Consider the following 11,698-nt stretch of genomic DNA (forward strand, 5'->3'; position numbering starts at 1 on the left):
TCTTTCTTTCTTTCTTTTTTCTATTCTACAATCACCTATAATACACTCGTGACTGAACAGAAGTTATTACGTAATTTTTTGTGTTTTTATATATATATTTATATTCATATACACGCATGCATACAGTAAAAGAGTGTATTATTTTGACAGTTACAAGAATATCTTTGGTACTTTATTAATTAAACAGTTATAAAAAAAGAAAAAAAAATTGAGATACAGCAACAGAAATGTGGGATTTTTTTTTTTTTTTTAACCCGCCTGTATTTCCCTTTAAATATGTTTGGTCTAAAAGCACCAATACTAATATGGTTATTTATGGATCAACTGACTCGTTACTCTAAAGAAAAATCAAATAATTAAACAATGATTATGCTTTGTAGTTTTTATATAAAAAGGGAATCGGGTAAACAAAAAATAACACTATTCCACAATACAAATAACGAAAAAATGAGGAACTATTTCGTAAGAGAACAAGAGTGATAAGAGTGTTTTGGTAATTGGGAAAAAAAATTGAGTTCACGAAAGCTTAAGTTATACCTCCAAACTACTGTACCAGGGGACTTTCCTACCTCGTCCTTCAAACAGCCCCTTCCCTCATTCCCTCCTTCACGTAGCTGCTTTCCTGCTTCTGCCTCTTCCAGTGACAAGAACAATAGCCTTTCTTAACAAACAAACAAATAAAAAAAAATACTATAAAGGATTCTACGCATAACACGATTGTTTGTTTTTTCATCACAACTTCTTTGTTCTGTCACTGGCACCTAATGAAACAACCTGTGAACAACGTAATTCAGTTGAATTTGAACAACCATTGCCAGAAGACAAGGTTTTTTAAACTTTTGTAGGTCAGCTGAGACTGGCTAATAATGCTAGAAAAAAAAAACTATCGCTGTATTTTTTAATTAAAATATTCGTATTATTTTCAAAGACCTGGTTGTTTGTTTTGTCCCGACCATTTCTCAATCAACCATCGCCTTCCGAGATAAATAAATACCATGCATTCACTTTGTCAACGACAGTTCCGCAACATGTAAAACCAATGACCCTTCAGGTCCTTTGGTCTCGATGATTAGCTGATCCTCCGAAGTCATTCTTGATCCACACTTCTCGATACCGTGGCGAAGACAACGCTTGCTTTACACTGTATATTTCCCTTCCCTGAATTGCATTGCAACCGCCTAATGTGACTTGGTGAGACGCACAGGACTAAGAACATAACGTAATAAAAGCGCATCAGTTCGCTGCCTTTGTTCGCACTGCAGGCAAAAGGCAATGCATTAGGCATTTTGCAACACACGTCGCGCGTGCAAGAGTGCTTAAACCTGGCAGTGACAATGGTACAAAATGGCTCATGGCCGATCACTGAGAGTGCCGCCAGCGCCTATCATGAACAGAGAGACAGATTCACGAACATTTATCCATCAAACACAAAACTAAGAATTATTGAGATCGTCGTTCACCACCAGCGCTTTCCTGGGTCTGGCTGCCCCTCTGTTCCCCTCCCCTGGCGACAACTGCAACGGTCCAGCTACTTCTCACCCTTCGTCTTATCGTTATTTTCAGTATACACACTTTCGCATTCTCTTTTTTTCTCAGCACTGGCGTTTGGCTCGAGGGCGCTCCTAAACACTACACGCCGAGCCGAGAGCCCCTGTCATGCGAGTTCATGCTGCGTCAAGATCGCCAGCAGCTGCGACCCGACCACCGCCAACATCACCGCTCGCTGGGGCGGGCCTGGCTCCCGGGCCGCCGAGCACGGGGCCTCGCCGCCGCCAGCGCCGCCGGCAGAGGAGGCCTCGGCGCCCCAGCAGCTGACCAGGATGGGGAGGCCCGACATCCCCGCGGCGCCGTCCTCAGCCAGGCCCCGTGCGTTCCCTCAGCGGTTCCTGTGGCGCTTTTTCCCTCTCTTGGGGCACTCCTCCACGGGGATGCAGGCGCCCCGGTGCAGCACGGACGGCGGCGGGCAGTAGCATCCCGCGCGGCACTTGAGCTTGTAGCAGTTGGGGTTCGGCGTCGGGTTCCTGCAGGTGGCACGGCAGGGGGGTGCGCACTCCATGTACTCGGCTCCGCGGGGGCACTCCAGGCCTGGGGGGGGGGGAAGGTACGGGGTCAGATGGGAGGAGGAATTTGAACTACATCACATGCACTGGTACTATGAGAGAGAGAGAGAGAGAGAGAGAGAGAGAGAGAGAGAGAGAGAGAGAGAGAGAGAGAGAGAGAGAGAGAGAGAGAGAGAGAGACGGTCATAGCCAAACGGACAAACAGATAAAACAGAGATCTTCAATTAGAAAAAAAAAAACAAAGAAAGTGGGAAGCGAGCCACTTCCGCGAGACGACTCCTTATTTACATAAATAATAACAATGATATCGACAATAATAACAATGACCACTCACCTCCACACTTGCTTTGGTTCCTCCAATCGAGCACGGGCGTCCCTAGGCGCTGGCACACTCGCGCGTACGCCTGCAGGGTGTCACACTCACACCTTCGGGAGGCCCTGCACTCGCACATGTCCAGAATGCAGGACCTGTGAGGGAAGAGGCCAGGTTGACAAATACGAAGTTGCGCTGTGGACTGTGGGTTCGGTGTTATATGTCTCGATATGGGATTTTGTAATGGTAATAATGACGATGCTGTGGCCTGTGTGTCTTGTCCATATAGATAAAGAATTATGACATTTTATAATAATAATAATGATGACGCTGTGCCCTAAGGGCCTTGTCGATCAGGGTAATGAGTTACGGGATTTATAATAATAATAATGATGATGACGCTGTGCCCTAAGGGTCTTGTCGATCAGGATAATGAGTTCCGGGATTCTACTCTGCATTATTGCCAATGATTTTATAATGATAATAATGAATATGCTCTTGTGTGTGGGTCTTGGTATATTTCGATAAGAATTAAGCATCGTTTGGATCCAGTTATGAGACTCTACTCTGCACTACTGCAAATTATTTTATAACGAAGATAATGATACGTGAACAAAACTAATGGTAGTATAAATAATAATAACAATGACAATAAAGCAACAACAACAATAATAATGATACTACTAGTAATAATGATAACAACAACAATAATAATAATAAAAGAAAATAAACAAAGCCAGCTGAGGGTGGAAGCCTTACTCGCAGTACTTGTGGACGGCGTTGGTGGCGTGGCAGGCCTGGAACGTGGTGGAGTTGAGGATGCTGCAGCGCGCGAGGGCCTTGGAGCGCGACACGGGGCACGTGAGGCGCTGGGGCCGGGTCGTGCCCAGACTCTGCGCCTCGTTCCTCTTGGCCTGCGCGTCCTGCTGGGCCTTCATCCTTCGCGAGCAGACCCTGGCCCTGCCCGTGGCCCACGACAAGGCCATCAGGTCCGCCGTGGCCACCGGGCGTCCGTCCTTGGTGGTGAGGTCGTCGGTGGCGTTGCCGTTGAAGTTCCCGCAGAGGCCGCAGGTGCGGCCTTGCATCGACACGGGCACCTCCACCTCCACGTAACTCCCGCCGTCCCACAGCACCTTGATGCCTGAGAGGGGGGGGGGGGTCTTAGGGCATTGGCCATATATATATATATATATATATATATATATATATATATACATATATATAATGTTTTTACACACACACACATATATATATCCATGTTTATATATATATATATATATACATATTTATACATATGTATATATATATATATGTATATATATCCATGTTTATATATATATATATATATATATATATATATATATATATATATATATATATATACACATATATACACACAATATCTAGATAAACAGACTGGCAGGGCTCAGCTCACCTCCGGGCGTGGTGATGGACACGGCCTGGCCCTCGAGGGTGAGGTGGAGGACGCCTGGCATCATGTAGGGCGGCTTCACTTTCTTCCCGTTGATCTTGATGCGAAGGTTTTGCCCCAAAGTCACCTGGAGGAGGAATAATGATTAATGTTTGTAACGTTCTACGTCCAATGTCCGACGCGCATCATAACATATGCGCGGATAAATACGCGTACATATATAAATACACACACCCGTATACACATAACCCTCCCTCCCGCACAAACAATTTAACTACCTAAAAGACCCAACAATAAGCATCGTCCGTAGATTTTCAACGACCTAATTAAAGTACAGTGATGGACAGAAGTAACGATCTTCAACCTCTACTACTAAGTTTTTTTTTTAACTTTATCAGTATTATGATGAATTTGTATCAGTCATGTGTAATAATTAAAGGGCGATTTCAAGGTAAACGAAGGCGTTGGGGAAAGTGGTTTATTGGAAAACGTGGCAATGTTTGTCTATCTGGTAGCGTCGAGATAAAGGTTCCTGTTTTTTTTTTTAAGAAAAAAAGAAAAAAAATTGAAAAAGGTTGAATATCTTCGCGTGAGAGAGGTATTTGATGCGTCTCGACTACATCTTCCCTAGAAGTAAACTGATCGAAGTAACCGCTTTCACTTCTGTCCGTCCTTTTACAATAACGCCGAAAATAGACAATAGTAAACAGCAGTAACTTCCTTAATATTATTGCATCCTTGTTGTTATCATTACCATCAACTTACCTTCGCTTCGGGTACTTTGAAGGACAGGCTTTTGGTCCAGGAAAAGTGAGACGACCTCCTTGCGTCGTTGATCACTTTGAGGCTGAAATCTTGTCCTTTGCAAGTCTTGGCCAGCCAGTACTTGCAGGCGCCCTGAAATAAGAGATGTTGGTTGGTTCTGCAATGAGCTTTTATCTAGGATGATGTTATAATGAGATGCAGTAGAATAAATGGATTCTTTTACTGAAATTTCACTGTTTTAGACTTAGATATCATTATCACTTTATACTTTTTATGATTTTTTTTGTGAGGAAGAGTACCTATGAATTGTTTCCAATTAGAATGACATATTATCACCTTTTATGATGCTACTGAATTGTATATATTCTGGATGTATTATTTTGTATTGTGCACTGCCGTCACCTTATTGATTGCTGGGCATTGATAAAAGAAAAACTGTAATCGTTTCACTAACTAATCTACAACGATAATCTAAATCTATGATAGAATAATATTAATATTGTTAATAGTAGTTATCATTATCATTATTATTTTTAATTATTATTATCATTATTATTGCTGTTGTTATTATTATTATTGTTACTACTACTACTAATAATAATAATAATAATAATAATGATAATAATAATAATAATAATAATATTACCATAATTACCATAATAATAATAATAATAATAATAATAATAATGGTAATTATGGTAATATTATTATTATTATTATTATTATTATTATTATTATTAATGTAATTATTATTATTATTGTATTGGATAATCAAACTCCGTAGAGTTTGAGATGTTTGTTAGCGTGTAACCCAACTACAGGTAATGTCCATGTAAGTTTGGCGTATTTTTGGGATGACTCTCAGGTGATTTGAAAGCGATCCCGTAGTCACAACAAAAAGAGCAATAAAATAACATCCCTGGCTGACTAAAAAGGCAACATAGAATGAGCATCCATATTATACATTTATTAAGCACAAATCTTTCGAACATAAGCCATACACAAGACAACCCACCATACACTTAGTTGGAACAACAGAGGCACCCCGCCACAGCACGAGAAGCGCCAGTCAGCTAACTAATAATCCAACGGTCTGTTACACACAAGATAAAAAGCCTCTCTCCCTCTGGCCGACCTGGCTTGACCTTTTAAACTGGTGGCTTCCCGTGCTTGGTGTGGTTTTTACCCATAATGCATTTCATTTGATTTATTAAACAGTGTATAATGAGTTTGGAATAAGTTTAAAAATACATAAAATAAAAAGAATCATAAAACTATACAAAGTGGGCACATTAAATGATCAAAAAAGGAAAGTATGAAAAAGTGCAAGAAGGGATCCGGGAAAACACAAAGAGAAAAACGAGTGAGAAACAAAATTAAGGTGAATTAGTCGAAGGTAAAAAGGTAAGAATAAGACAAGGTAAGTATAGAATATAAGGTAAGTAGTGTAAAAGTAGTGTTACGTGCAGTAGAAATAGTGTAGATGTAGATGTAGATCACGAACCAATGGGAAAGGTAAGTTAGAGAATGTAAAATCACGGGTTTATTCTTATTTAAAAAAAAATACAGACACACACAGGAAAACAGCAAAGCCACGTCATCATGCAGGGCGAAGGAGTCAGTAGATTTTCTATACAGATACGTAACGTCAGGGTAACAGGCGGCGGGGAAGCCTGCGGGGTGACCCGCCTGAAGCCAGGGAAATTCACTACAATTATCATTATTATTATTATCATAATAATAATAATTATAATAATTATAATTTTCACTATCGCTAATACTACTATTATCTTTATAGTTATCGTTGCTGTTTTGTTTTGTTGTTGAAGATGTAATTGTTGTTAGTGGTAGTGGACATTTATCATCGTGATGATAGTGATGATAATGATGATTATCATTACTATTATTATTATTATCATTATCGATATTATTAATTATCATTATTATTATATTTTTTATAATTTTAATCATCCTCATCACCATCATCATTAGCATTATCATTATTATTCATTATTTACAGTAGTTGTAGTAGCAGTGTTGTATAAGCAGCAGCAGTACTAATGTCATGTCATTAGCACTGTTACTTCTATCGTCACTATCATTATTACAATTATTAATCATATCGTTATCAGCGTTATTGCAGCTGATATTTTAACAATTTTAACAATGGCATTATCATTATGATTATTATGACTGCCACTATTATTATCTTCCATTTTATTTAGTACGATGTTAATTGTAAATTTTAATACTGTACAGATAAAAAAAAAAAAAAAAAAAAAAAAAAAAAGTTATTCCCCCATGACTGTTAGTATCGTCCATACCACTTTACTGCAAATGACACAGTTACTAACTAACAGCATTGTTAGTGTTAGCTTATAACAACCCCTTTGGCTAATCAACAATTTAATCATTAATACCCCCAGTTTTCATTGTTTAATCCATGTCTTTAGTGTTTATCTTAATTACTTTTCTGCAATGTCGATTGTAATCAGTAATTTTTATCATGATTTAAGGTCAAGTGTTAGCCCTTTTTGGGACTAACCTTCAAACAGTAGTGGTTGTTGCAAGTATTTCTGATAACAGTTAACTGAAAACAACTTCGTTTCATAAGTAGAAATAAACAATAGATTAATTCTACTTTTTTTTCTTCAACATTATTGTTATTATTATTTATATCTTGTTTATTGGAATTTTCTCTTTTCCTTTTTTTTTTTTTTTTTTTTTTTGTATGTGCATGTGTTTGTTCGTTTATGTCAGTGTACGTGTATATGTATATTCAACCATGACATCAAACATTTACAGTTTATCCCAATTTTGTCACACATTTTCCTTATCCTTTTGCCTTTTCTCTTAATTTAAAGCTAATTAGCCACCGCAAACAGGTCACTACTGCGACTCAGAGACAAGGTACTGACCTGGAAGTTGAAGAGGAGGCCGTCAAAGGTCCTGTAGTGGGGGTCGCCGAAAACAACGCAGACGCCAGGAGCTTTCTCGCACCTTGGGCAACACTCGCTGTCCAACTCCACGCGCTGTTGGGGGAGGAGTATGTAGTGGAGTGTTTGTTTGGCGATCTGTTTGTCTGTGTGTGTGTTTGGCTATCTGTCCATCTCTCTGTCTGTCTGTGTAATTGTCTGTCTGTCTAATTGTTTGTCTCTCTATTACTGTATAAGGAGCATTATTCTTATATGAAATTTTTAATTCGTTTTGAAAATGTGGATTTTTTTTTTTTTTTTTTTTTTTTTGTCACGTTAAGATTAATTATAATTCGATTCGTTGAAATTTGATTTTCTGGTCTCAATGCGAAACGAATCCCTTGAGGGTTAAACATAACACAGATTCGCTATATCTGAAAAAGGGTATCTAAATGAGCCGCTTTCCTGGGCAGCCAGCAAGTCCGCAGCCAAACTTACCCTATATCCCGGTGGGCACGGCTTCATATAAAAGTCGCAGGGTAGCACGTGGCACGTGACCTTGCCGTTATCGCACGAGCACGACGTGCACTTGTCGAGCTGCCACGTGTCGCCGTCCTTGTAGATGGTCCCGAACTTGTGGCAGACGCTCTCCAGCTGGGCGGCGGCGCTGCAGGAGGGGCAGCACTCGTTCTCGTGCATCACCTGGAACTCTTGCGAGCAGTTGAGCACCGGGCACGTGCGCCGCTCGCACGTGATATAGCCATTGTTGCACGTGCAGGTCGTGCAGGGGTCCACCGAGCGCTCGGCGCCGCTCAAGTACAGGTAGCCGGTGAGGAAGCAGCGGCCGCCCGGCGGGGTGATCATCGGCCGCGTCCCTGCGGGGGAAGAGCCGGGTGAGGAATACCCGCAGGTGTCTGCGGCAGGCATTTGCTCTCACGCTCTCTCTCTCTCTCTCTCTCTCTCTCTCTCTCTCTCTCTCTATATATATATATATATATATATATATATATATATATATATATATATATATATATATATATTACAAGTCCTGTTTATTTATTCCCTTACGTAACATAAACCTGCAGTATTTGCCTCCCCGACAGAAAGTGTGCAGCCCAGGCAGCTCCTCTTTGGGACAAGCTTGACAGCGTGTTTGTTGTTGATCGCCGCCTGACCTTGGCTTGCCGTAACACACACACGCTCGACGGAGGGGAAGCATCAAGCACCCAACGCTCACCCACCCTGGCAGGTCGCGCAGCACCTACGCGGCTGATTAGGTCATGTATGCAGCACTGTGGCTCAGCACCCCAGTCACCACTCAGCTAATTAGGTCATACATGCAGCATTGGAAACTCAGAAGCACTCATTCAATTAAGTCATGAAGCACTAAGAATTCTGCAATCACTCCCTCTATTTGGTCATGCGACACCATGACCTCTCTCACTCACTAAAAATAAATAAATAAATACAAAATCTCACAACCTCGTCACTTCCCCTGGCAAGACCAGCAGCATCCATGCACTAAAGCACTCAACTCACCCTGTCAGAAATCACGTACCACCACCTCACGCAACCATGCACCAAAAAATGCAACACTCACTCATACAACCTGATAAACCATGCACCCTATGGGCCCCCAATTACTCATCTGGGCAAACCATGCACCCAAGGACTCATCCTGTCAAATTATGCAGCACCCAATGCCTTCACTCACACTGGCAGGTCATGTACCTTTAAGTACACATCCTCACTCACTCTGTCAAAGCATGTAACCTTAAAGACACATCCTAACACACCTTGGCAAGTCGTGCACCTTAAGGACCCCACTCACTACCTTGCCATGTCATATACCTTTAAGGTCACACACTAACACATCCTGTCAAGTCATGCATACCAAGAACATCCCCACTCACTACCTTGTAACCGTGCATTCTAAGAACACCCCATTCACTCCGCATCAAGCACCTTTAAGGGGACACCTAACACACCTGGGAAAGTCATGCAAGCCAAGGACACCACCCACTCCCCTGTCATGTCATGCACCCTCGACAATGCTCCCAAACACACACTGTCAAGTCATTCATCCCAAGGACAGCCCGTGCATTACCCCCGGCAAGTCATGAAGCCTTAAGGACACCCCTTAATACCCTGTCAAGTCCTGAAGCCTTGAGGACATCCCTTTAATACCCCATCAAGTCCTGAACCCTTAAGGACACCTCTTGGATACCCTGCACGTACTCCATCCTAAGAACACTCTAGTTACTCACCCTTACAGGTCATGCAGCAGCCGTCATGAGACAGGACCTGCTTAGACTCGGAGCAGGAGAGGACCGGGCAGGACCTCTTCTCACACGTGAGTTTACCATCAAAACACACGCAACGCACGCAAGGGTCGATCTTCGAGGTCACGACTTCACCTTCAGGAACTCGCCGACCTTCCAGCCAACAGCCTGTGGAAGGGAGAGGGCGTGGTGAGTGGAGGGGAGGTTGGGGAAATAGGAGAATGGGGATTGGTAGAACTAGGGGATTGGCAAGGTTGTGGCGAGGGGGGTCAAGGTGATCTATAGATTGGCGGTTCAAGGATTGGCGATTTGTAGGATTGGCCATTCAAGGATTGGTAATCTGTAGGACTGGCCATTCATGGATTAGCGATTGGCAGGATTATTAAGACTTGTTTGGCGGGAATGGCATTTAAAAGATTAGTGATTTTTGAGGACTGGTAAAACGCTGTTGGTACGAATAGGCACTTCAAAGATTGGAGATTTTAAGGACTAGTTGGTAGGATTGGGATTAGGTGACTGGTGAGAACGGCACGAAAATTATTGGTGATTTGTGTGGTTGGGGATTCAAGGATTGGTACTAACTTGCTGTTTGGTGAGAATTGCGCGTAAGGTGATTTTAGGATCAGTAGATAGAACTAGGATTAGGGTTGGCTGGTTGGTGAAAGATTTAAAGGATTGGCGATTTTAGGATTAGTTGTTAGGACCAGGATTATGATGAGTTGGTGAGAATGACAATTAGAATATTGGTGATTTTCGGATTGGCGACTTCAGGACTAGGGTTAGCTGCTTGGTGAGAAAGACATTAAAAAAGGATTGGCGATTTCTGGGATTGTCGTGTCGTGTGAAAGTGGCCCTTTTATAACTGGAAAATGATTAGGGATTAGTATCGGTAAAATCGTGGTTTATAGTTCGTGATACGACATACAGATCGAACATAGTAGGTTTAATACATGGATAAGTAAACAAACAGATGGAAGAAATAAAACCATGAATAACTACGTGGGACAAGAAATTAATATAACCGCTAAATTCATAGATGAATAGCTAAGAAAAAAAAATAAATAAAAGAATAAACAAAATAATGTAGGTAAAGTAAAAATAAATAAATAAATACATAATATATGAGAAACAAATTACGTTTTTTTTTTCTTTGTCTATCAATATGCGTTTCGTTATTTGCCTCATCTTTATTTTCTCTCTTTCTCTGTGTTTCTTTGTTTGTCTGTCTATCGGTTAGTCTGTCTGTAGTTAGACTCATTCTCTCTTCATATATATATATATATATATATATATATATATATATATATATATATATATATATATATATATATATATTTCTCTTTATCTTTCTCTCCATCATTCTCTCTCTCTCTCTCTCTCTCTCTCTCTCTCTCTCTCTCTCTCTCTCTCTCTCTCTCTCTCTCTCTCTCTCTCTCTCTGTGTGTGTTTGTGTGTGTGTGTGTGTGTGTGTGTGTGTGTGTGTGTGTGTGTGTGTGTGTGTGTGTGTGTGTGTGTGTGTGCGTTGTGTTTCTTGGCGATAAGGAAAGTCGAGGAAAAAAGAGGAGAGGAGGAAAGAGAAGAGAGACCGGAAAAGAGGAGAAGGAGCAAAAGAAAGGGAGAGAGAGGGAAAGTGTGAGGGGAGAAAAGGGGGAGAGGAATGGAAGAAGAGGAAAGAGAAGGAATGAGAAAAAGAGGAATTACAAGAAAGATGGAGGACGAAAGGGGAGAAAAGAAACAGAAGGAAAAGGGAGAGGGGGAAGGAGAAGAAAGGGAAGAGGTGGAAGGAGATGGGGAGAAGAAAGGGAAAGAGAGAAAAAAGTAGAAGGAGAAGGAAGGGAGAGAAGAAATAGAGAAGAGAGGAAGGGAAGAGGAGAAGATAAAGACGAAGCAGAAAGGAGAACCACGAAAAGAGGAAGGACACGAAATATAGA

The 11,698-nt window shown here is 41.3% G+C and overlaps 1 protein-coding gene across 1 annotated transcript in view; it reads right to left on the reverse strand.

The window, feature by feature from the left end:
- Positions 1-235: 235 nt before the first annotated feature.
- The window catches only part of LOC119578982 (BMP-binding endothelial regulator protein-like), a gene marked incomplete in the record, with an annotated part of 108,766 nt that continues 97,303 nt past the window's right edge, over positions 236-11,698 (reverse strand). The window contains 9 exon segments of the mRNA XM_037926672.1: positions 236-2,085; positions 2,395-2,528; positions 3,133-3,514; positions 3,809-3,932; positions 4,571-4,702; positions 7,116-7,160; positions 7,489-7,602; positions 7,984-8,360; positions 9,753-9,935. Coding sequence (XP_037782600.1) covers positions 1,877-2,085; positions 2,395-2,528; positions 3,133-3,514; positions 3,809-3,932; positions 4,571-4,702; positions 7,116-7,160; positions 7,489-7,602; positions 7,984-8,360; positions 9,753-9,935 — 1,700 coding nt within the window.

The sequence above is a fragment of the Penaeus monodon genome, chromosome 11, assembly GCF_015228065.2.
Source record: "Penaeus monodon isolate SGIC_2016 chromosome 11, NSTDA_Pmon_1, whole genome shotgun sequence".
NCBI classification, from domain to species: domain Eukaryota; kingdom Metazoa; phylum Arthropoda; class Malacostraca; order Decapoda; family Penaeidae; genus Penaeus; species Penaeus monodon.